The 26,599-nt window shown below is 47.6% G+C and overlaps 1 protein-coding gene across 2 annotated transcripts in view; it reads left to right on the top strand.

Annotated features, from left to right (window-relative positions):
* The first annotated feature begins 4,626 nt into the window (after positions 1-4,626).
* Positions 4,627-26,599, top strand: part of SEMA5B (semaphorin 5B) — a 43,230-nt gene continuing 21,257 nt past the window's right edge. Inside the window, exons 1-3 of one of the 2 annotated variants that reach the window (XM_022567170.2) lie at positions 4,627-4,890; positions 10,079-10,178; positions 15,037-15,082. In XM_022567170.2, coding sequence (XP_022422878.2) covers positions 4,737-4,890; positions 10,079-10,178; positions 15,037-15,082 — 300 coding nt within the window. In that variant the 5' untranslated portion in view covers positions 4,627-4,736. The remainder of the gene's footprint in view (positions 4,891-10,078; positions 10,179-15,036; positions 15,083-26,599) is intronic. The other variant, XM_089910591.1, reaches the window with a different exon arrangement.

The following is a 26,599-nucleotide window of genomic DNA, read 5'->3' as shown; positions in this document are numbered from 1 at the left end:
TGTGAGCAGAACTTCTGCTGCGGAAATTAGGTATTTTTAGGCCTGGGGTCTGGGGGAGAGGAAGGGGCCTAGGACGTGCTCCTAATTCAGGCTGGGGGGACTCAGAATCTGGCCACGCAGAGGGCCAGATCTGGGGACTCTGGGAGTGGCAGGGAGGCCTGGGAAAGAAGCGTAGGGCAGGGGGAGGGTTGGGAATAATGGGGGGAGGGCAGCTACCTTACCACCTTCCATGTCCTGAGAGGCCAAAGGAAGAAAAGCCCCAGCTAAGGTCTAAAAAGAGTATGCTTGCATATGCATTGAACATTGACAATTAGGTGTTAATATCAGTCAGGGTCCCCATAGGAAACAGATGGCACACGCAAACTGGGAAATGTGAGGCCAGTTTAATAAAGGAACTGTTGACAGAGGTGTGGGAAGGGTTTGGGGAACCATATGGGAAGGCTCACTGTGCAATACCCTGGGGCTGATAACCAGGGGGCAGTACACCCCCAGGCCTGAAGGGAGGAAGTGAGGAGCGATTGTGGAAACCTGGAGGCCGAGAAGCTGCAGGAATGAGCTCTGACCTTCTGTGGAGGGATGCAGCGGCCCACTCTGCTGCCTCCTTCCTCCCTCCCTCCCTCCCTCCCCCTCCCCATCTTATGCCAGTTCCCCCTATTGACCAGAGGGAAGGAGGCCCCCGATGCAGTCCAGACACAGAACAGGGAGGGGGAGGGAGAGTGGAGGAAAGAATAAAAGGCATCCACCGCAAGGGAATAAAAGGCATCCACCGCAAGGGCGCAAGGGGATTTCCCCAGTCCTCCCCACTCCTCTTCCTTCAGGGCACCAGAATAGCTCTAATTGATGCTCAGTCTCTGCCGGGCACTGTTCTAGGCCTTTAAAAGGTAGGGAGGGAGACGCAAGAGGGAGGAGATATGGGGGTGTATGTATATGTATAGCTGATTCACTTTGTTATACAGCAGAAACTAACACACCATTGTAAAGCAATTATACTCCAATAAAGATGTTTAAAAAAAACAAAAAAAGGTAATACACTCCAGTATCCATGGGGTATTGGTTCCAGAAACAGCGCCCCCATACCAAAACCCTCAGATGCTCAACTACCTTATATAAAATGGTGTAGTATTTGCATATAACCTATGCACATCCTCTCATATACTTTAAATCATCTCTAGATTACTTATAATACCTAACGCAATGCAAATGCTATGTAAATAGTTGCTGGGAGCATGGCAAGTTCAAGTTTTGCTTTTTGGAACTTTCTGGAATTTTTTTCCCCCCAATATTTTCGATCCACGGTTGGTTAGAGGCAGAACCCGCAGATATAGCCACGTGTAACTCCCTTAACTTTTACAACTGCTGAGGGAGCTGGTATTGTTATGCTCACTCCCAATTCGGGGAAACTAAGGCAGGGAGAGGTTAAGTATTTTTTCCTAGAGTCGCACAACTGGTAAGGAGAAGGCTGGGATTTAAACTCAGGTTGACTGGCTCCAGAGGGTTGGCCTTGCCTGTTGATTCCACACTCCCCCAAGGCCAGGAATCAGAGTCAAGGAAAGGAGATGATGGGCACCCAGGATAGGACAGCAGTGCCAAGCCCTTTGCAGCAGGAAGGACCCAGCTTAGCGCTGAGGAGTAAGTTCTAGTGAACAAGTGTGTGAAACATCGCTTCAGGGAATAAGTTTGAGCCAAACCTCCCTCCCAGAGGGTCTCTGCTCAGAGAGATGGCCAGGCTCTCCTGGGGAGGGACAGAATTGAGCCTGAGAATGAAGGAATGAAAGAGGTGCTCCGGGGACTAATGACCCGTGGGGTGCAGGATGGGGTAGGGTAAGGGTGCATGGACGGTGTAGTCACTGGGGTACTTCTGGAAGCCTTGCAGCAATGCAGTGATAGGTTTTAATACCATTGCACACACAAGTGAGGAAACTTAAGAAGAAAATCATCCTGCTGTAGCTTTCCAGACCTTGAGTAAGTAGTGGCAGTAGGGAGGGAAGAGAGAGGAGGGGTTAGGAGCAAAAAGAGCATGAAGGAAACCCAGGGGCCTCTAGGGCTTGGGGAGGCTCATCACAATCACCTTTGGGATCACTTACCTGCTGGCCCCAGGACTCCGCCCCCAGTGGAAGTGATTCTGATTTGCTCCTATCCCAACGGGGAATCCCTGATCTAGTTCAGCCTTTCACTTCACAAATAATGAAAGTGACATCAAAGAGGTCACTGAGTGGGTTAAGGACATGTGAGGGATGTAGGATCAGCGGGGCTTGGTGACACATTGGATGGCCCGGGGAAGGAAAGAGGTGGGAACTGATTCAGAGGGTCTGGTCAGGCTCCAGAGGAACCGTTGGGCAGCTCCATATTACAAGTTTCAGGGAACCAACACTAATTTTTAAAAGGTTTTTAAAATTTTTATTGAATAGGTGTTAAACATATTTAATATTCAAAAATGAAAATAAAATAAAAAGGTATATATTGAGAAGACTGGATCACCATTTTGCTACTTTTAAGTAACCATTTTTTAAAGAATTAGTTTTGGTTTATTTTTCCATTGTATCGTAATGCTAATACAGCAAATATAAATATATATTCTTATTTCTACCCTCTTTTTTAAGAAATTTATCTATTATTTATTTTTATTTTTGGCTGCGTTGGGTCTTCGTTGCTGCACACGGGTTTTTCTCTAGTTGCGGCAAGCGGGGTCTTCTCTTATTGCGGAGCACGGGCTCTGGGCACACGGGCTCAGCAGTTGTGGCTCATGGGCTCTAGAGCACAGGCTCAGTAGTCGTGGCCTACAGACTTAGTTGCTCTGCGGCATGTGGGATCTTCCCGGACCAGGGCTTGAACCCATGTCCCCTGCATTGGCAGGCGGATTCTTAACCACTGCACCGCCAGGGAAGTCCTCTACCCTCTTTTTTGACCCAAAAGGTGCTATTACACTGTTCTGCACCTTTCTTTTTTCATTTAATATGCCTGGAGATTCCTCCATAGCAAAATCTGGAGCAAACCTCCATTCTTTTCTGGACCTGCATCATATTCCCTTCCAAAGACATAGCGTGGCTTATTTAAGGAGTCTCCAGTTGCTGGATATTTGGTTGTTTCCTGTCTTTTGTTATTTCAAAAAATACCACAAGGAATAATCTTGTGCGTAAGTCACTTTGCCTGTGTGCAGGTGCGCTTATAGTCTATTTTTGTTTCTTAACTAACTGTGGTGAAGGAGCAGGTTTTACCTTTCAATTTACAATCTGTCGCAGATGGATACTTACGTAAAATTCAATAAAAGCAAATTCCTTGAGGAGTGAATTGAAAAAAAAAATCTAGGCAAAATACAAGTCCACATATTTTGTTATTACATCCAATAGACATAAAAATTGCTCTGTCGGGTTCCCCTGGTGGCGCAGTGGTTGAGAGTCCGCCTGCTGATGCAGGGGACACGGGTTCGTGCCCGGGTCTGGGAAGATCCCACATGCCACGGAGCGGCTGGGCCCGTGAGCCATGGCCGCTGAGCCTTGCGCGTCCGGAGCCTGTGCTCCGCAACGGGAGAGGCCACAACAGTGAAAGGCCCGCGTACCGCAAAAAAAAAAAAAAAAAAAATTTGCTCTGTCAAATTACTATAAAGGTTTTAAAAACCACTCTCCAAGTTCATTTTATCTTATCTCAGACTGGTCACAGCTTATGGATCGGGCGACCACTTTACTCCCAGGAATTAGGTCAAAGGGTAAATGCCTCTGTTGTTTTGCCAGATGTTGCCAAATCCCTCTCCATCGGGTTGTACAATTTTGCCCACCCACCAGCAGTACATGAGAGCGCCCCTTTTTCCACTGCGTCACCAAGAGCTGTCATCTCACTTGGATATGTGCTAAACTGACAGGTGAACAACGATATCTCAGTCCAAGTTTTCATTTGTGTTGCTCTTATTATGAGTGAGAATAGCGTCGTTCATATTTTTAAGTCCTGTTTGTATTTATATTCTTTGCCATTTTTCTACTGGGCTGTTGGTCTTTCTCCTCTTAATTCTCAGGAATTCTTTGTATATTAGGAATATTAGCCCCTTGTCTCTGACATGAACTGCAAATCTTTTTCCCTTTCTTGTCATTTGCCGTTTGATTTTGCTTGATGTTTGCTTTGGGGAGAGAGGGAGCATGCAGAAGTTTGTGGGTTTTATGTAGTTAAATTTGTCAATCTTTTCTTTAATAGCTTCTGGATTTGGAGTCGTGGTTCTCCACTCCAAGGTTATGAAGAATTCTGCCCACATTTTCTTCTAGTATTTTTCTGGTTTTATCCTTAACATTTAAACCTTTCATCCAGTGGAATTTTTCCTAGTTGGTGTGAGTTATGGATCTAAATTTATCTTTTTACAAATGACTACCCACTTGTCCTAACTCCATTTATTAAAACCCCTAAGATACCACCTTTATCATTAAAATAAATTTTAAGCCATTTGGGAATCATAATAGAAAAAGCTCTATAATTTATCAGTTTTGTCCAGAATACCATTACAAGGGAAATTAGCTTTCAAGGTATGATCTATAACTTTACATTACTAGAGCAGAGCAAACTCTTAAGTATTGTAAAAAAAATTAAATTTATTTAAACAGACAAACAAACAGATCCCGTGGGGCTACCGACAGGCACGGAGGAGATCGGGAGAGGTGGGCGCTGCTGAGGGAGCGTGTGGTGAGTGTGAGTGTTTGCATTTCAGGCCTCTCCCCCGCCTGCCTCCAGGAGCTGAGAGTACAGAGGGGCCCACCATGGTGTTCCCGGGACCCCTGGCTATCACCCTGCTGCCGCCCAGCCTCACACTGCTGGTGGTGCACCTCGCCAGCTCCCAGGATGTCGCCAGTGAACCCAGCAGTGAGCAGCAGCTGTGCTCCCTGAGGGAACACCCCATCGTGGCCTTTGCAGGTGAGAGCCACTTCCCTCTCGGTCCTTTTTTGCAATGACTGTGTCCTGAAGGACTTAGTGTCTCTTTGGCTGTTGGAAGTCATTTCTTGTAGGGTACGGGAGACTCTTCCTCTGGGGATAGATGTAAGAAGGATGGGCAGCCATGGGCTGGAGGGATCTGATTTTAGTCTCCAGACAATTTGTTCAGGCCCTTCATCCATTTTTCCCTGGGGGAGGAGGTGGTCTTTCTCTGGAATTCCTTTGCGGGAGAATGAGGTTATAGGTGCCCGGGGTGCTGTAGCCAAGGGTTGGTTGGTCATCTTGTGCTTCCAGCTCTTCTGGAAGCACAAGCTCTATTTCTTGGCTACCCTGGGAAAGAATGAAGCTGACTCACTCATTAGGAAGTGCCTAGAGATCTCTGGAAAGGTTCCCTGTGCTGTAAGATGGCTGCAGGGATGCCTGTCTTTGGCGCCTTGGGAGCCCCCAGGGAAAGGGGCCTTGATGACAAATAACTCCTTCTGTCAAGGGAGGGCATGAGAGTGTCTTATCATAGTCTTTCCCAGACTGGAGTTTGTGAATCACTGGACATATTCTGAGGGGTCCATAAGTTCTCAATAAGTTTCTAAAATTAGTATATACATTTGATGATAATCTAAAATCATAACAAAACACAAATCCTGGAGCATCCTGCATGTTCTCCCTCAACCTATTAGCCAGTTTGGTGGTCACTGGGGGTGTTAGGACCACATCGACACTTCAGGATCTATCACCTCCATGATGGAGCTCACACTGGGATCTGCAGATGTGGTCTCAGGGGTCCCCACGTTCTTAAGTGATAAACACCCATCCTATTTCCTCTTCACAATAACACTGGCAGCGAGGCAGGGCAAGGGCTGTCACCTCTGTTTACAAATGGGGAGGGCTGAGGTGTAGACGGTTGGAGCGACTTGTCAGAGCCAGATCTCCATGTCTGCCTCCTAACTCCATCCCGGGCTCTTCCCATTCCCCGCCGCAAAGGGACCAGGTGCGTCCACCATCAGATGCGTGGCGGCCCATCCTCTGTGATTCCACACAGCCAGCTGAGAGAGGCAAGATGGAAACCAGAGTGGAGAAATGAATCCATAAGACCGAGGCGGGCATGGGATTCGGCGGGTGGGGAAGGCAGTATGGATAGGAGTTGGGGCAGCGAGGTGGGGAGGCTGGAGGTGTTTCAGATGTGTGGGATTCCCAGCTGTGGGCTGGCTCCTGTCTCGGGGAGGAGGGTTTCCAGCTGTCTTCTCCGTGCTGTCTTGTTTGAGCTGGGATCTGAGGCTTCGAAGGCTTAAGTGGATTAGAGCAAATTAGTAATGTCCTTAAACCTACAAAACGCACGCACACCCTCTGACTTCTGATGGCTCCTGGAGGCTGTTACTGCAGGGAGGGACCAAGGAGCAGAATCCTGAGCGTGTCCTCATGCGGGGGCTGCCTGTGGCAGCTCCTAATGAGCCCTTTCTTCTCAGGTGCTTTGCTGGGGCACGGTTGGCCTGGCTGATCCTGGGGCCATGGACAATGGAAGGAGAGCAGGGAAATCCCTGTCACCCAGCCAGGCTGATCTGTACTGGAACAAACTGGCTGGTGATGGGAGGAGGGTGGAGAGGTGGAGGATGTGTTCCTTGAAAGCCTGGCTTCCTTGACACCATTTCTGATCTTCAGCTGTAAATTACTTGAATGAAACTGTCTTCCCACCCCGCCCCCTTTCAGAAGGAAGGAATGAGGCCCAGAGTGACATAGGCAGTTGACACAGAGTGACTAAGAAATCCCCTGAGCCCCAGGTGAGCAGAGATGGTCCGTCCTAGACTGACAGCCCTGGAGACGGGCGTCATCTCTGTTTTTCCTCCTCAGGCCTCCTGGCCTCCCCAAAATTCACCCGTTCCCTCTTTCTGTTGGCTTTGGGTTTTCCTGTCTATTGGCCAAATTTTTCTTGGGCCCCTGACCCAATACCTGACTCCAGGCACGGAGCTGGACGCTGCGGGGCCTCAGAGGTGAAGAAGTTTCCTTTGAGTACTCATGTCCCTGTTGTTCCTTAAATGTCGCTCCCTTTGGTCCCCCAGTGCAGTTAGCCCTGGATGAGGGCTGGTCCTCTTGTCTCCCCACATCCTTTAGTTCTGCTGGGCACAGACTAGGGACTCCATTCATGTTGGGTGACTATGTTCTGGGTGATGCCGTGTTCCAGAGAAGCTGCCATAATCCAAGCCCGCACCAACCCCCAGCTTCCAGATGTTACATTTTACTTCTGACAGTTGAGTAGGCTTCTGACCCTGTAGCTGTGAGTTTCCCTCTCCCCTGACACCTGGCTGATCTGTGAATAACCCCTAAATACCCCAGAGGAGCTGCCAGTTGCAGAATCTGACAGACGTTTTTCTGTTTTGTAAGGTTAAATTTTCTCCTATGGGTTTCTTTTAAGGGGACCCACCTGTGTTTCTCTCCCGCCTGCATGTTATTCCTTTTGACACAGCTTGGTCTTTCGAGGTGGCAGGGAGAAGCCAGTATGGAGTTAACACTGGCAGTGGTTAATCCACAAAGTGGGTAATTGAATTGACTATAATTAAAATCACAGGCACGTCATGGAGAACGTCATTTTTCTCTTAAAGTCACTGTCCAAAGCGTTCACTGCACATGGAGCTCAGAACGTGCTCGGTGTTTTAACAACAGCCTTCCCTCTGGTCCTGTTTGCCTGTTTAATAAGAGGAAGCTGGCTCCCTTCCAAAGACAGCTCCCCCAGGATCACCACGCTGTGCCTGCTGCGTCTCCCCCCTTGCCCCTTCCCCCTTGCCCTTGTCAGTCACTTCGGGGTAAGGAAGAGGGACAGAAACTGGAAGGGACCGCCCCCCCTCCTCCACCCCCACCTCCCACTGTCTTCCTGGCTCCTGCCCTGTTTCCTATTCCTCTCCCTTCTCCCCAAGAAAGGGTTGGAATGAAGGCTGAGCTGAACCATCTCCAGATGGAGTTTCTCCTGGTTTGCCGCAGACCTGTCATGCCACGTCTTCCCCTGTTCAGCTGCCCACATCTGGAATACCCCTGTCAGAATGGAAGAAGGGGATTAAAGTGCAAGCCAGTTGCTACTATTGGAGAGCACCCAGTATGCTGGGGATGGCAACCCCTCTCTCTCTCTCTCTCTCTCACACACACACACACACACACACACACCCCACCCGGAAAACAGATGAGCACATTCAGAGTGACAAAAACATGCAGTATGAATGGAACACGAAGGGTGGAGAGAATATGGAACAAAATAAGATCAGGATGGAGAGGTTATAATCCAGGAAGGCTTCCTGGAGAAGGAGGACCCTTGGCTTAGTCTCTAAGGTACCATGATAGCCTATCAGGATTTCTGAGAGCAGCCCTGAGGTCAGCTAAAAACCCGGCCTACCCGACTCCACATCCACTCCTTACACTGTGATCACCCAAATGCCATTGCAACTTCGTGATGGTTCTTGCCAACCTATAGTCACCTGCTGAGGGCAGAGGCAGACACAAAGGATTTGCTTCATTTTGCTGTAGTTTTTCTTTCTTCTTTTTTTTAATCGTCCATATTACAGTTTTCTGAAAAACATCCAACTCGCAAAACCTTCAGTTCTCCAGTGAGCGATTAAGTGTTTGCCTGCCATGCAGAAATGAAGCGTTGCTTTTACTCTGTAGTGGAGGGATAATGAGCACTGATTTATTTCCCTTGGATTACACACACACGCACGCACGTGCGCACACGCACACACACACACACGCGCACACTACTCTGGGCCTTCTGGGAGCCACTTACTAATACACTGTGAGGAAGAAATCTCAGGGCCTCCTCACATTCCCCTCATCTTTACCCTATCGGCGTGAAAGTTCCTCTGCCCCACAGCTTTCTCTCTTTACTGGTCAGTTCCCTCACATCCATGAAGAAGGGGCTGAAGGAGAGCTATTAAGGGGCTGTGAGCCAAGATGGGGGAAGTGGCTCTCCATTTGGAGGGAAAGTCAGCTGGGCACTGTTCCCCAGGTGTACCCTCCAGACCACTGCCCCATCCATCCAGAGGGCTTCGAGGTCTCCTCTGCCCACCTGGTCCCCATGAAAGACTTTGGCCTTGGCTGGGAAGATTCTTCTTGGAGACAGAGATGGGCACTGCCCACCCACCCTCCATTCCTTCCACCTCTGTGGAGTCTTGTCTGAAAACCTGAGGCTTCTTGTACAAAAGGGAGTTGACGATTATTCATACATTCATTCAAATACTTCCAGCTGCTGGGAGGAGGCTAGAGCTCCCAGAAGCAAGATTGTCCTTGTCCCCCAGGGCAAACTACCAGATTAGACACCCAGTGAGATAGGAGCTTTGATGGCAGTCAAGAAGAGGTCTATGGGAGCCCGTCACCTTGCGTGGGGGAGTCAGGGAAGCCTTCTTGGAGGAGGTGGGGTGGGGACAAACAGGAACTGTTCCACTGAGGAACAATAGAATCGCAAAGGTTTGCAGGCTCTTGAGGGATAGATCTGCAGATGTGCACTGTGTCCTGGTTGAGTGTGGCTAGAGTGGAGGGTTTAAGGGGGAATGTATAAGCAGAAGCTTCATTCTTTCAGTGGATCACTAGATCACTAATGTGCCAGGCATTCATTCTACTTGGGAGGACAGTGGGGCCAGAACCCAGAGGAGTTGGGACTTTTCCTGGAGGAAACTGGGAGCTATTAAAGAGTTCTAAGCTAGAGAGTGACATAACCAGATTTGCATTTTAGAGAGATCACTTTGTTGCCTTGTGGGAAATGGGCTGGAGGGGCAAGAGTGCAAGCCATGCCAGTTAGGATGCTGTTGGCACCAGTCCAGGCAAGAGATGATGGTGGCTTGGCTGGGGGATAGGGTGCAGAGGGCGAGATGGATGGATTTCAGAGAACGGACAGGATTTGCCAGTATGTTTGGTGTGGCTGGTGAGGGTCTCGGGGGGTCAAGGATGATTACAGGTGTCCCTTTGTGCAGCTAGGGGGTGGGTGGAGCCCTTCTCTGAGCTAGGGAACAAAGCAGGAGCAGTGACACCACCCCCACTCCCAGTCCCCCAGCCGCTGCTCACAGAGGTGGGCAGGCAGAACCCAGGTCTCCGGGGTGCCCCTGCCTCACTGCAGCCCTTCCGTTCTTGGGTCCGATGCTGGTGCAGCTGGGAGCCCCTGGGCCAACAGTAACCAAATGGCTGCTTCTCCCTCCCCCAGATCTGAAGCCATGGGTCTCTAACTTCACCTACCCTGGAGCCCAAGATTTCTCTCAGCTCGCTCTGGATCCTTCCAGAAACCAGCTCATCGTGGGAGCCAGGTAATGAGGTACAGGAGGGTTGGGGCCAGGACTGGGGGATCAATTCTAAGCGATTGAGTGGAGGGAATATCATTTGGCATGACCCTCTGTGGGCAGACCCTCACCCTGGGCTCCTATTCCACCCTACCAGGCCCTCTCTGTGTCTGAACGTCAGTCCCCCAGAAAAGGAAGCAGTGGATGGGTGGGTGGGGGGAGGTGGGAAGGAAGTGACCTCCAGATCTCAGCAAGCCACGTTCCTCAGGGTCTGGTAGTTATTAAGGGCAGGAATGCCTGCTGGCAACCTCCCAGCCCCTGTCCCTGCCATCCTGCCAGGACCTACCTAGCTGGTGTCCTCCCCATGCAGAGAAGGTGCCCAGGAGCCCCCTGCTGGCGGGCTGGCTGCCTGCACCTGGGACATGGGACACGGGCCATGTGCTTCTTTTATGAAGGACCTCACCTCCCTGTTGCCTGATATCAGTTAGCCCCACTGCCCAGGTCTGGTATTCAAGGGGTAATACACTCTAGGGAGGACTTGTAGAGACTTTACAGAGCAGAGTAGGAGAGAGTCCTCAAAATCATAGACCTTCAGCTCCGGTAGGGAAGGGAGCTTAGAGATGGTCTGTTCCAGTGGGACCAGAAGCATCAGCAGCATTGGGAAACTTGTTAGAAGTCAAATTCTTGGGCCCTACCCCAGACTTGATGAGTCAGAAACTCTGGAGGTGGGGCCCAGCAACCTGTGTTTTAACAAGCGCTCCAGGTAAGCCTGATGCACACTGGAGTCTCAGAATCACTGGCCTAATCCAACTGTCCTCAATTTCAACATGAGGAAGCAGAGGCTGGAATGGAGTAGGGAAGGTGACCTTCCCAAGACCACGTAAACAAGATGACAACAGAGTCTGGGGACGAGAACCCAGGTCCCCTAACCTCAGGGCTAGAGTTTTTTCTGCCAACCCACGTTACCACCTCCAACTGCACTGCTGTTTTTCAGAAGCTCTCCGCCCCAGAGGTTCTGATTCAGCAGGTCTGGGGTGAGGGAGGATGGTCACTGGGTTGGATGCCTCCAGGCTCCACTGTGTAGCTGACCATCCTTGACTTCTGGGCTTTCCTGAGTGGCCCCACCCCTTCATTTGCCACGTGAAAAGGAGGCAAGTCGAGGATGGAGCTCTGGACCAGATGAGCTGCATTCTTGTCCTGGGTAATCTTGACCTGTGAGCCTCAGTTTCCTCATCCGTAAAGTCCGGGTTATGTGATGCTGCCAACATCACAGGGCTATTAAGAAGCTGGGGCTGAATGCATTTTATTTTTTTAATTTTGAAATTAACTTATTACTTTGCATCAGTGATGTGTGTTATGGTGTAACATTCAGAAGGTACAAAAGTGAAAAGCAGGGCCAGCCCACTATACACCAAGCAGGACCCCTCACTGGAGGCGTGCCCTGTGGTGAGTTTGCATGTCCTCTCAAAAGTAATCTCTACATATGCAAGTATACAAGAGTGTGGACCTTATTTTCCAAGCAAGGAGAATCATTGTTTTACTTTTTATGTTGAGATAATGGTAGATTTACGTGCAGTTGTAAGAAATAATACAGAGATCGCATCCTTATATCCTTCACCCCATTCCCCCCCACACAGTGGTAACATCTTGCATAACCATAATGCAACACTGCAGTCAGGAAACTGACATTAATGCCATCCTTCCACCTGATTCAGAGTCCACCAGCTTTACATATGTAGTTTTTAGACTCCTGATGCCTTTGAAATAAGTAAGACAGAGAAAGACAAACACCGAATGTTATCATTCATATGTGGAATCTAAAAAATAAAACAAACGAATTAATATAGCAAAACAGAAACAGACTCACAGATATCGAGAACAAACTACTGGTTACCAGTGGGGGGAGGAAAGGAGGCGGGCGAGATAAGAGTCGGGGATTAAGAGAAACTATTATCTATAGAATAAATAGGCCACAAGAGTAAACTGTACAGCACAGGGAAATAAAGCCAATATTTTATAATAACTTTAAATGGAGTATAAGCTATAAAAATGCTGAATCACTATGTTGTACACCTGAAACTACTGTAACATTGTAAATCAACTAGACAATTAAATAAATAAATAATAGAATCCTGGTGCCTTTGCTCTGAACCTTGTGGAAGCATTTTGAAAGCTGCCATTCATTCTGCACCTGCTATGTGCCCGGCACTATTTTATGTGTCCAATGTGTAGTAAAACATCTAAAACGTGTAGTAAATCAGGCACGTAATAAGTCGTGTAATCTTCACAGTAACCCCAGGCAGTAGGTTCTATGATTATCCCCATTGTATGGACCAGGAAACTGAAACGCAGGAGGGTTAAGTCACCTGCCTGCGTTCACACTGCTCTTCCTGATACTCTTCCCCCACATGGGGTGAGGGGAGCCATACCTTTGCCTGGGTCCTTGAGCCTGGCTGTGCCCACAGAGAACCAGGGGAAAACCTGGACTGGGTCCCTTGCACCCCTTACAGCAAATGAAGTGGGTCCTCAGCTTCTTCCTTCTCCCCCTTTCTCTTGGAGCTTCTTTCCTTCTTCCTTCTCTTCTCCCAGACATGTTCCCCCTTCTCTGTGACCCCCTGGGCCTCTGGAATTCAGGCTAGGGAAATATTTTATTCATTTATACCCCGCCTTGTTGCGTAAGGGGTTTAGGATGGGTCAGGCTTCAGAGATTTCTCTCTGTTCTTATCTCCCAGAGAAGCAGACTTCGATGTTGTGATGAATGATTTTTGTTGAGATAAAAATGAATAAAGTTTTGCAATGTTTCCTCTAATTTTTTAAAGCTGTGAGCAGATGCCTGTGTTACCTGAGCAGACAGCTGGGGCAGAGCCTTAAGCTGGAGCCCATCCGTCCCCAGGCTGGGGGGGTGGGGGCAGAGGAGGGGCCTGGGGAGGGACCTCAGAGGCCTGTAGCCAAGGTCCCCTAGTGAGGCCCACCAGGACAGAAAAGCAGCCGAGTGGGTCCTGGACCCAGAGCCAGAGGTGTCTCCTTCAGGCCCCTGGATTCTTTCATCAGGGCCTCTCCCTCTCTTCCTGGCCCACTCTACAACCTTTCCCTTCATTTCTCAGCACAGCTAAGGTAGGCCAGAACTTTCTAAAGCAATCATTCCTGAAAACTTCAGGAACCAAGAGGAGTGGCCAGAAGAAGATGTAAGAAGGAAAGAAAATTCTTAGGACAAACCCAAACTTTACATCTGTTTGACATTAATAAAGCCTTTCAACGTGCGTCACACCATTCCTCTGTCTCCACGGCCCTATGAAATAAGAATGACAGGCATTAGTTTCTCCATTTTGCAGATGTGGACACTGAGTCCCTCAGAAGGCCCCCAGCAAGTGGCTGAGCTGGAATTCTCCCTGCCTCTGCCACAGGGGCTACTCTGAACCTGCAATCCCTTTCATGTGGCTCTCTGACCGGGGGGTCCTGCCACCCTCCGAGTCCACGCATAGTGCCTAGTGGCTCCAGAGTCCGTGCAAAGCAGGTTCAGCAGCGCCTGACACCATGAGCGCTCAGTAAGTGGGCGATAGTCACAGTAGTGATGGCATCATCATTATTATTATTTAAGATTTTTGTTTTTTTAATTAAGACTTTATTTTTTTAGAGCAGTTTTAGGTTGGCAGCAAACTTGACAGGAAGGTACAGAGAGTTCCCATAGACACCCCCGCCCCACACAGGCCCAGCTTCCCTCACCACCAGTAGCCTCCACCGCAGGTGCATTTGTTACAATTGATGAACCTACACTGGCACATCATCACCCAAAGCCCAGAGTTTACCTTGAGGTTCGCTCTTGGTGGTGTACATTCTGTGGGTCTGGACAAATGTATAATATCATGTACTCATAATTAGAGTAACATACCTAGTAGTTTCACTGCCCTAAAAATCCCCTGTGCTCTGCCTGTTCATCCCCGCCGCCACCCCACCCCCTGGCAACCGCTGATCGTTTTAATGTCTCCATAGTTCTGCCTTTTCCCAGAATATCATGTAATGAAATCATACAGCATATAACCTTTCCAAATTGGCGTTTTTCACTTAGTAATATGTATTTAAGCTTCCCCTACGTCTTTCCATGGCTTGATAGCTCATTTCTTTTTAACACTGAATAATATTCCATTGTCTTGATGCACCACAGTTTACCCACGCAACTACTGAAGGACATTTTGGTTGCTTCCAAGTTCTGGCAATTATGAATAAAGCTGTTATAAACATCCGTGTGCAGGTTTTTGTGTGGATATAAGTTTCCTTATTTAAGGTTTTCGAGCAGCAGGCTGATATGATGAAAGCAGTGTTTGAGGAGGATGAATCTGGCAGCCCCGTGCAGGTGGCGATGTGGAGGAGAGGAAGCAGGAGGTGGCAGAGGGGCAGTTTGGGCAAGAGGAGACAGGCTGGGCCGGGGAGGTGGCCGAGGGAAGGAGGAAGATGACCTGCCTGGGTCCCCACAAGAGCTCCATGAGGCTTTATGTTGAACAGAAACAGGTTCCATGGTTGGGAAGGGGGTGTGGGAGGCTGTGCCCTGGGCCTGCTGGGATGGCGGGGAACAGAGACAGCGTGGGCTTTGGGAGCAGATGCGTCTGGGTTTCAATCCCACATCCCGCACTTACTATCTCTATGATTTGGGCCATTTACCCAAACTGTTTCCTCTTCTGTAAAATGGAGTTTTCTCTCTACTCCCGGCGCGGCAGTGCAGATTAAATGAGCAAATGGAGGTGAAGCTCTCCCTGGGGTCGGCCCACTGTCAGCCGTCTGCAGTCGGCACCCAGTCCTGGCACCCCATGAGGCAGGAGCCAGGAAGCTGTTCCTGGAGACCTACCTGCAGAACCAGCCTGACTTACCATCTCTGTTTCTGTTTTCACAGGAACTACCTCTTCAGACTCAGCCTTGCCAATGTCTCCCTCCTTCAGGTACATTTGCTTCCCTTCCCTGTAATTTCCCTGGTTATTTGGGGGCTGGGGCCAGGGCAGCACAAGGAGTGAGATTCAGAATTCAACCCCCAGGGTTGAAAACAGGAGCCCTGTGTTTTTTTCACTGGCTGTGGACTCACACTGGCAGTGGGGGTAATGGCTGGGAAGATATTTGGAAGTGGGGGCGTGGCCACAGAAACACGGGGGCACACGCAGGGCTCCCGCGTTGTGAGGACAGGAGCTAGGTGCTCCTGTTTGCCTAGACTGAGGGGTCCCAGTACGCAGGACTTTCACTAGAACCAGTACAGTACTGGGCAAACTGGAACGGCTGGTCATGCTAAGTCCAGCTGCTAAATCCACAGGAGGGTCTCTGGGTTTGGGCCTCGAGGGAAAGGGTGGCCCTGGTTCCTCTTAGCCTGGCCTGAGTGATCCCACTGTAGCTCAGCGTTTTCACTGGGCTGCGACTGATTTGTTATCTGCGGCCAAGAAGGACTCCCCCAGCATAATTCCCTAAGTGCTTTGGGAGGCACTTTGATGGGACTCCTTGATCCAGAACATTTATCCCAGATTGAGAAACAGATGCCATATCGTCTCAGCAGAGGCTGGACATTCTAGAGGAAGGAAGGCCATCTCTTTGTCAATGAGGGGAGGGCCTCAGTTCCTGTGTCCAGGGGAGGCTTGCTGGTCTCCAGTGATCAAGTGTTCCTTGAGCACTTGCTGTGTATCAAAAGCGAGCTGGGGGCTTCCCTGGTGGCGCAGTGGTTGAGAGTCCGCCTGCCGATGCAAGGGACACGGGTTTGTGCCCCGGTCCGGGAAGATCCCACACGCCGCGGAGCGGCTGGGCCCGTGAGCCATGGCCGCTGAGCCTGCGCGTCCGGAGCCTGTGCTCCGCAACGGGAGAGGCCACAACAGTGAGAGGCCCGCGTACCGCAAAAAAAAAAAAAAAAAAAGTGAGCTGGGGGAGGAGGGGCTATAAGACAAGCAGAGTCTCTGGCCGCTAGGGCTCACAGCACAGCCAGGAAAAGATGATGAGTGATACACAGAACCTAATTAGAGAATGGTACAAGGAGTTAGTCAGGGCCTGGGCTATTTGGCATCGTGTTTCACTACAAAGGGCAGTTGGGGAAGGGGAGACCTCCTTGGTGAGCTAGTGTGACACTCTGGTCTAGTTTCTTCTAGCTGCACCTGGGTCTAGACCCCCGGGGGCCATTGCAGCTGGTTGCCACAGAGGAGGTGCTCCACAGGGAGCAGAAAAGGTGTGACCATCCAAAAGGAGGAGCCAGGAAGAACTAGGGGAAATTGAAAAGAAATTCCATTCATCCATTTTTAATAAACATTAATAAACATTAACAAACATTTATGGAATACCTACTATATGCTGGGTGCTGTCCCAGGCATGGTACTAGGCATTTGAGATCCCAAGGTGAATCAGGCTCTGTCCCTTGCCTGAAGGAGCAAGCACATAAGAGATCATAAATGATTCCCTTTCCTGGATGGGACATGTTCCTGGGGCCTGGGCTGGAGCAAGGTGGAGTAAATTCCCAGAGGCAGCATCCCATGTCCTGCCAGCTTGGTTGGTCACAAGCAGCCCAGCCAGAGCCTAGTTTCCAAGTGACTTCCATGGGAAATGAAGCCAAGATGCCAAACCCTGCAGGTCAGGGCCTGGGGACAGCCAGTGCACAGATGGTCCAAAGTGGGTGGGAGGAAGTGGATCCAAGCGTCCTGCCTTATGTTCAGGAGGCAGTTGGCTTTTTATTAAGTTCCCATGGTCAGCAAATGAAAGTCTTCTGGAACAGTAAAGTGGCCAAAGTGGGGAAAGAGAGACAGATGCACAGAAATAATGGCAGTGCTGTGGGAAGCATGTAAGAAGGGGTGCATGCCAGGTGCCAGGTGCCCAGAGGCATGAGGAACCCCCAGCCTCCGCAGGGTCTGAAAAGTCTTCCCAGAGAGCTGCCCTTGGGCAGCAGTTTGAAGGATGGGGTTTGGCCAGGCAGCTAAGGAGGAGACAAGGTGTGAAATAGCATGGAGCACTGAGGGGGCAGTGTGGCAGGATCATGGGGTGGGAGTGGGATAAAGGTAGGAGATGAGGCCTAGGAAGAGAGAGAGTCTACATCACAGAGGGTCTTCATGGCTGAGCAGAGGGGTCCATATTTTATTTTGAAGGCAAAGAGGTATAAGCCGAGCAGTGGCATGAACAGATTTGGTGTTCAGATCACCCAGCCCAATGCAGAGAATGCATTAGCAGAGGAACTGGTTAGGAGAAACGGCAATAATCCCGGTGATTGATGGGGACAATTGAATTAAGGCAGCAGAGTGGGGATGGAGAGAAGAAAGGAAATGATCTTCAGGTGGCAGAATCATACAGCGTCACAGCATCACACGGCTCCCCAGAGCACCAGGCACATTGTCTTCTGTGTGAAGGTGACCCCTAGAGTTGGGAAGCTGGCAGCCCTGGAGGGCTTAGCGAAGGCTTGGACTACAGTGGTGCCATCTAGGTTTCTGGCTTGCAGAGCTGGGTAGCATAAATCAGGATGGGACTGGAGCTAGCCTGACTCTAGACACTGGTTCTCCCTCGGTTGCCCACTAGAATCACCAGAGGAGCTTTACAAAGCACTGATGCCTAAGAGGTTCTGTTCTAGGGCACAGCCGGGCACTGGGATTTTTAAAGGCTCCCAGGTGATTCCTTTGTGCAGCCAGATATAGGAACCACTGCTCTAGGATGTTAAGGCCTTTTTTGTAGATGCTGCCCAACTGGTTCGGCTTCCCCAGGTGTCCTTGACAGTTGACCGGCAGGTCCTGGGTCCCGTACCTTACCAGATGTTAGGACCCTCCGGCTTGACGCTGAGGCCTGGCGTTTGGTTCATTCTGCTCCGTGTGGATCTGGTCTCAGCCATGGGAAGGTACCTTCTGCCAGCCCTATCACTCATAATTGAGGCAGGAGCTGGGCCTCTGGGGCTTTTCTGAAGGCTTTTCTGCAGACCAGCCACAACTGCACCAGGAATTGGTTTTACCACCTTCCCAGGGTGTCTCTTAGGGCCTGACTCCAGGAGTTCAGATTGGATTCTTTGTAACAGAGCTAAGGAGATAAATAAATACAATTCATGTTCACATCCCCACCTCCCCACCATAGGGGAACCACCTAGCCACAAAGAGGAGGGAACGAGAGAGAAGTTAGAGCGGGCTGTCCAGCATCCCCTCGACCAGGCAGGAGGCCGACCTCAGCCTCTGGTCTCCTGGTTTGTACTCTGATGAGAAAGCCCTGCCTTTTGACCATGAAAGCTGGACTTCATTGAGCGCTCCTCCATTGCCCTGTCTGGGGCTTTGGGTTCCTGTTCATAAGCTTTCAGTCCACAGCATCTGCTATCACAATTGGCTCACAGCAACTAAGTGCTAAAAATGAGCTGCGCCCCTTTGCTGAAGAGGAGACAGGGTCAAGGCCTCCCTGCTCCCCAGCCCAGCTTCCTTTACTCTCCGTCCTGCCTGGTGCACACACGCAGTTATAAATCTCCATTACAGACAACTGATCCTCCCACGTGGCCCCAGGGTATGATTTAACCAAACTTAAACCTCAGTGCTTTATTGATAGTTTAAATAATTAACATCCCTTAAAGAAAAATCTAAATGCAAACAGTTTATGCAAACCAGTGTCCATTAAAAGGACTTCTAAGTACCTAACCCCTGTTAAACAATTTGTGTAAACTACTCTGCCTTAAGGAAAATAGAAAAACCCAGCTTCCTTCCAAGTCTCTAAGCAACAAGGGAGGAGAGATGCAGGTAGCGGCAGAGGGGGCAGGGTGCGTGCGGCAGAGAGGGCAGGGTACGTGCGTGCCTGCGTGTGTGTGTGTGTGTGTGTGTGTGTGTGTGTGTGTGTGCGCGCGCGCGCGCGCACGCCCGTGCTTGCAGAAGGGGAGGGGAAACCAAATCAGCTCACCAGTGATTGTCATTTATCACTGTAACTTAATAAACTGGTGTGGGAAAGAAAAGGTGGCGAGTGGTCGACAGTGTCAGGGGGATGCTGAATGATAAGCTTACTTGGATTGGTCAATCAGGAGCTCATGAGCCACCTGTGCCACAGCAGTTCCAGAGGATGACATGGCTGGAGGCCTGATTGCAATGGATTTATGATCTTGGGCTGCCACATGTCCTGCATGTGCAGACATGGGGACTGTTCTGCACATATGCATCAGGATGCACATGGGGCTTTGTTTGCGCCTGGGCAGATGGTGAGGCTGATCCTGAGCTCTTTTCTAGTTGTCTCCACATTGTCCAAACTAAGCTGGCAGCTCCATAGTTTTTTGAAATCTAAACTCTGATGAGTGGTGGACTTAATGCTCAGCTGTTTTAGTGTTCAGCCATCGTCTCTGGTGTCCAGGGGTGCTGCTGAGTCTGTAAGGAGATTATCCAATTCCTGGCTGTCTCAGCTGCTTTCCCCATACCAGAAAACCATGCAGTTTCTCTTTACTAGAGACTGCCATCCTGGAATTTCTGGGACAGTCCTAGTTTAAGGCATTCTGCATGGCCGATCGATCATACACATCTTATCTCCACTCCTTCACAAAATTCACTAAAAGGACAGTGAGAAATTTTAAAAGGTACAGATCTGCAATGACAGAGAGAACAAAAGAGATGTCAGTAGAGAAGAGATTAAATGTCTTCTGGGAAGGTGGAAAATGGATGGAGCAAATCATAACCAATTTAGTAGAGCAGAACAGTTTACAGAGGGAGATATGGCAGAGAGGCATGATGACTCCCCAGAAGGCCTCAGAAATTGGGGTGTTGGATATTGTGGAATGTGAGGATGAGGTACAAGGCTAAAAGGGGGAAATGGTTAAAATTATCTAAATTGAGGGGTCAGAACCCAGATCTCCTGTCCCATCCCACACGGTAATCCCTTCCTCCATTTACCCCTCCCCCAATAAAGGGAGATTAAGACCCTTTTTTTTCATTAAAAAAATTTTATTGAAGTGTAGTTGATTTGCAAAGTTGTGCTAATTTCTTCTGTGCAGCAAAGTGACTCAGTTATACGTATACATATATATATACTTTTTCATAGTCCTTTCCATTTTGTTTTGTCACAGAATATTGAATATAGTCCCCTGTGCTCTACAGTAGGACCTTGTTGTTTATCCATCCTGTATATAATAATTTGCCTCTGCTAATCCCAAACTCCCATTCCTTCCCTCCCCTCCCCCCCCTTGGCAACCACAACTCTATTCTCTATGTCTGTGAGTCGTTCTGTATTGTAGATATGTTCATTTGTGCCGTATTTTAGATTCCACATATAAGTGATATCATATGGTATTTGTCTTTCTCTTTCTGACTTACTTTGTTCATTATGCTAATCTCTAGGTTCATCCACGTTGCTGCAGATGGCATTATTTCATTCTTTTTGATGGCTGAGTAACGTTCCATTGTCTATATATGCCACATCTTCTTTATTCATTCATCTGTTGATGGACATTTAGGTTGTTTCCATGTCTTGGCTATTGTAAATAGTGCTGCTGTGAACATAGGGGTGCATGTATCTTCTTGAATTATACTTTTGTCTGGGTATACGCCCAGGAGTGGAATTGCTGGATCATGTGGCAACTCTAGTTTTAGTTTTTTGAGGAGCCTCCATACTTTTTCCATAGCTGCTGCACCAGTTTACATTCCCACCAACAGTGTAAGAGTGTTCCCTGTTCTCCACACCCTCTCCAGCGTTTGTTATTTATAAAATTTTTAATGATGGACATTCTGACAGGTGTGAGCTGGTACCTTGTTGTAGTTTTGATTTGCATTTCTCTAATAATTAGCAATACTGAGCATCTTTTGATGTGCCTATTGGCCATCTGTATGTCTTCTTTGGAGAAATGTCTATTTAGGTCTTCTGCCCATTTTTTGATTGGGTTGTTTGGGTTTTTTTGTTGTTGAGTTGCATGAGCTGTTTGTATATTTTGGCAATTAAGCCCTCGTTGGTCGCATCATTTGCAAATATTTTCTCCCAGTCCGTAGGTTGTCTTTTCATTTTGTTTGTGGTTTCCTTTGCTGTGCAAAAACTTGTAAGTTTGAGTAGGTGCCATTTGTTTATTTTTGTTTTTACTTCTATTGCCTTTGGAGACTGACCTAAGAAAACATTGATACAGTTTATGTCAGAGAATGTTTTGCCTATGCTCTCTTCTAGGAGTTTTATGGTGTCATATCTTATGTTTAAGTCTTTAAGCTGTTTTGAGTTTATTTTTGTGCGTGGTGTAAGGGTGTCTTCTAACTTCATTGATTTGCATGCAGCTGTCCAACTTCCCCAGCACGACTTGCTGAAGAGACTTTTTTCCCATTTTATATTCTTGCCTCCTTTGTCAAAGATTAATTGACCCTACAGTGTGGGGTTTTTTCTGGGCTCTCTATTCTGTTCCACGTATCCATCTGTCTGTTTTTGTGCCAATACAACGTTGTTTTGATTACTGTAGCTTTGTAGTATTGTCTGAAGTCTGGGAGGGTTATGCCTCCTGCTTTAAGACCCTTTCTTTAAAGACCCAACTGGTGAGCCTCCAAATTTGGAGATTCCAGGAAAGGTGAAATCGCACTGATGGGGTACGGGGCTAGAACAATATTTCTTTTTCTCTCTTTGTGCAATTTATTTATTGAAGAAAACTGGTCATTTGTCCTATAGTGTTTCCCACAATCCTGACTTTGCTGATTGTAATCCAAATGGTACAATTTAATGTATTTCTCTGTTCCCTGTATCATCTGTGAATTGATTGTTAGATTTAAAGACTTTATTTAGTTTAGATTCTGGCAAGATTACTTCAGAGGTGTTATTGTGTACATTTTTAGGAGGTACATAGTATCCGATTTTCTCTGTTTTTTTTTTTAATGTTAGCAGCCATTGATGATTGTTTCCCAGATCCATTCATTCTTTAGGTATTACAGTATATTAGCCGGACTACTTCTACAAGGAGAAACTTCTCCTCATCTCCTATTTGATTACCCAATGATACAGTCATATAGAAAAGGCAGGATAAATATTTGATACTCTGTCTTTATTCACCAGTTTTCAAATAATGAACTGGCTTGGAAGTATCTGTCAATGATGATCAGTTAATTTAATTTTATTATTATTACGGACTCATGGCTTTAAACATTGTGGGTGTTGCAACCTATTACATTTATCTCTCATGACTATCCCACCTTTCGCCAGTAGGGGGCCTCTTCAAATTGGCTCCTGGCCCTGTGACACTATGACCCTAGTGGTCTTTGCTTCCTTACTATTTGGTGTGAGGAGATATCTAGGCTCACCTTGTACATTTCCTGTCCCAGACCTAGAATTAGTCGTTACTCCAAGAAACCTTGGCTCCTTTCAGTGGGAAATGGTTAATGATTTATTTTTAAATATCAATAGCCAAAAATCACCATACATTTGAGGAAAGCCTCTACAGTGAAAGGGAAAGATCAAACCAAACAAGCAAACAGAATGAAGGAAGCTGTAAGAAACAGGGACAATGCAAGACATACAAGAAAACACTTTGTAAGTTAATTTTAAAAATTAATTAGAATCTTCTGAGATATAAGAATATATTTTGTTTATAAAACAGTAAATTAAAAATGAAAATTTAAAAAGTGATTGGGGAATAAAAATTGAATGGAAGGATTAGAAGATAAAGTTGAAGAAATATCTCTCAGAAATTAGAACGACAAAAAAAAGAAATGAAAAACAGAAAAAAATGAGAAATAACAGAAAACTAGAGGATCAATGCACAAGGGCCAACAGTGGATTGGATTAATAAGAGTTACAAAAAAGAGAACAGAGAAAAAAACGAGGACGAAATTACGGATGAAATAACATAAGAAAATTTGCCAAAATAGAGGATGAGTCTTCACATTGAAAGGGCTGACTGAGTTCCCAAAAGAGACCCTGCACTAAGGCACATCACTGTGAATTTCAGGATACTGTTATCAAAGGTGATTCTAAAAGCTTTTAGCTTTTTTTTTCTAAAGAGAAAAAGGAAAAGAAAACGATCACTACAAAAGATTGGGAATAAGAATTACACCAGACTTCTCGGTAGCAACACTGGAATCTAGAAGACAATGGAGGAATAAATGCCTTTACAATTCTGAGTGAAAATTATTTTCAACTTAGAATTCTATACCAAAACGATCAATCAAGTATGAAGATAGAATGAATCAGACATGCAAGAATTTTAAAAAATTGATCTACCATGTTCCTTTTCATAGGAAGATACTGGAGATGTGTTCTACCAAAATAAGCAAGTAATTCAAGAAAGGGGAAACACAGGATTCAGCAAACAGGAGAGGAGTGGAGGTAAGTCCCAGGTTAACAGCCAAACAGGAGACCTCAGGAGCAACCAGGTCATACTGGGGCAGGAGGCTGGAGGCTGGTGGGAGGAAAAGAATGGGAATTAATAGGTTATCTGAACCATTTGTGAGTACAGTTAGCAGATGGTATTGAGAGGGACTGTTGGGCATTAGGGAAAAATCAGTGATAGGTACGTTGTAAAACAAGCCCATGAAGAAAATCAAGACAATTATTCAGTCCAGGAAAAACAGAAAGTTGGTCAAGAAAGGATACCTCATCAGAATAGAAATATTTCATTGATTCTCAGAGACATATGTTTTCACATTTTGCTGAGTCTGAAGTCAGGCCATGTCTTTCTGTCAAAGGCATCTTACAGTCACCATTGGCCAGACCACAGTCCTGATGGAGTTGTCTCTACCTGTGAAGGTGTGAACTTGGTCATTATTCCTGGTGTTCTCACCCAGCAACAGCCACCCATTGATATCTCAGCCCACAAACCATTTTAGGATCATATGAGGAGGGACTAGGAGTCCTGGTTGGTCAGAAAACCTTCTGTGGACACCTGCTGGTAAGATCAAGAAGGTGCCAGCATCCAACCTGCAGAATGGGGGCAATGACTTGGAAGAAAATTCTGGAAACCAGAGAGGAATACTCTTGAAGAATTGCTGCATCACTGGCTTCCTGGGTGGTTCAAAAAACGATAGTCTAAAACAAGCAAACAAACAAAACAACAGAAAATGAGCACTGATGACAATAGAAAAGTGATTCAGAAGAGATGAACTCTGAATTCAGAGAAGATTTAAGAATATTTAATTAATTTTGCTTACATTTTTCTTTTTTGTGTGCACAAGATTAATATCTGATTAAATATATATCTAAATAAGAGCACTTCCAATAAGCTTACTTTAAAAATGTAAGTAATAAAGGAGTTCGGCAGTATGTTTTCTTTCTTCATGGCTCCTATTACGATAGATGGTGTCTTACATTCAGTGAAATCTGGGGTTCTAGTTGGTAGCAGTGAACAATTTTCACACATTCACAATAAAGTAAATACCGGTGTTGATTTTAAGGTATTAAATAATTATATTAAAATATTAAATAATTAATATTACATAATTATAATGGGAGGACAGGGAGAGGGGAAATGTATGTGTGCTTTGGGGTGGGGAGAAATGGGGATGGGTAAGTGGAAAAAAATCTTCACCTCCGTAACAGGAAGTCAGAAGATGAAGTCTGAGATTGACACATATATATATTTTTATTTTGCGGTACGCGGGCCTCTCACTGTTGTGGCCTCTCCCGTTGCGGAGCACAGGCTCCGGACGCGCAGGCTCAGTGGCCATGGCCCACAGGCCCAGCCGCTCCGCGGCATGTGGGATCTTCCCGGACCAGGGCACGAACCCGTGTCCCCTGCATCGGCAGGCGGACTCTCAACCACTGCGCCACCAGGGAAGCCCATGACACATATTTTTGAGAAATTGGATTTAAAAAAAACACATACAGAAAAATAGCTAAAGGAGTCTAAAGTAGTTTCCTGGGGAAATGGGGTTGGGGTGTGGGAAGAGTCGGTTGCTGGGGGCTTCTTAAATTACTTTTTCATACTATTTAACTTTTTCAGCTCTGCGCATCATTATTTTGATAAAAATATTTTTTTTAATAAAAATAAATAAAATGACTCAAGCCTGTTCTGTGCTGTTGTCATTATAAATATACATATTCTTTTCAGGCCATATGTTCTAACTTTTGGTTTGAGAAATCTACTCACTGTGAGAGGCTGCAGGATGTAACAGAGAGAGCTTAGCTCTAGTGTCAGCTGTCTGGGTTTGCATCTTGGGTTTGTTGCTTACCAGCTTTGTGACCTTGGGAAAATTGCTCAACTTCTCTGAGCTTCATTTTCCTCACCTGTAAAATGAAGAGAGAGGTGTGTCAAGTGCCTGTCCTGGTGCTCAGCTCCATGTGACTTTGTCTACACCTTTTGATTGTACACAGCTGTCCCCCATGAGCCCCAACCCTCACAATGGGTTTCCCACCCCCTTAGAAATAAGGCTGACCCCTTTAAAGTGCCCCGGTGCTCAGGGACCCCAAGGCCCCTTTGTCCACACAGTCCCCCTGCAGCCACCCACTGTCCAGAGCTTTAGGCCTGGACATCGGCAGTATATGTGGGTCATTGCCCTTTCCCAGAGGCCCTGAGTTTGCTTGTTCATATCCCTCTTTCTTCTCACATCAGGCTCAGTCTTGGAGCTGATGTGGTGTTGAGTATGACAATGGCTCCATTGTTCCTGGCCAGAAGCCCATGGCTCTGTGGCCAGATGCCAGGGGTCATTTGCCCTTCTCCAAGGTCTGGGAGCAGAGACCTGAGCTCCAGGCCTGGCATGGCAGGATGAGCCCAGCCTGGTCATCCATCTGATGGAGGCATGACCAAACTCACCACCCAGCTCCCAAATCCAGGGTCTGCAGAAGTCAGCCCTCCCACTGCCCCACCAGGCAGGCGCCCTGGGGCTGTGGGTGAGCTGCAGCCTGAACTGCCGCTCCGGCTCCCAGCACCTCTTCCCCTCCCACATCCTGGGTCCTGGAGCTTGGCAGGCAGTGACTGCACACCTAGAAGGAGCTTTGTTAGAAATTAAAAGCAGGTGGGTTGTTTTTTTCTTTTTCTTTTTTTTTTTGTTTGCCCATTTGGATAGAGGAGCTGCTTGCTCAGGGCTCCCTCTCCCAGGACAGGTAGGCAGTTCATGTTTATACATGTGAACCAGAAGTATATAATGAGCCACACTCCAGGGCTGACACTGCCTGGACATGGAGGGTATCACTTCTCCCTCCAGCTGCTCTTCAGTGACTGGGAGGGCTCTCAGAGAGTATAGGCAGAACAGATGAAGGGGAACAGCGTTTTCTGGTGGGGACAGCCCTCTCCTAAAGCCCTGGGCACTGGAGAACATGCAATGTCCTCTGAGTCCCTGAGTGGAAGCTGTGTCCCCAAAACATGACCCCACGATAGAGCATGAGTGATACTACAGGGAAACAAGGAAGCAGCCTGTACAGAGGTGGAGCGAGGGTAGCAAGTAAGAAAGGGGAAGTCCTAGGTCCTTGAGACAGTGGGATGAAGAGGAAAAAAACACGTAGCCTTTGAACCAGGGATGTGGGTTCCAATCTCTGCTCTACCACATACCAGCGGCAAGCCATGCAGAACTTTGCAGGGTTGTACTGGGCAGGTGAAATCGATCTCCTGT

This window comes from Delphinapterus leucas, chromosome 4, assembly GCF_059928025.1.
Source record: "Delphinapterus leucas isolate spDelLeu-1000000601 "Yukka" chromosome 4, BTC_Dleu_Yukka2, whole genome shotgun sequence".
NCBI lineage: Eukaryota > Metazoa > Chordata > Mammalia > Artiodactyla > Monodontidae > Delphinapterus > Delphinapterus leucas.
This window is presented reverse-complemented; position numbering and strand designations above follow the sequence as displayed.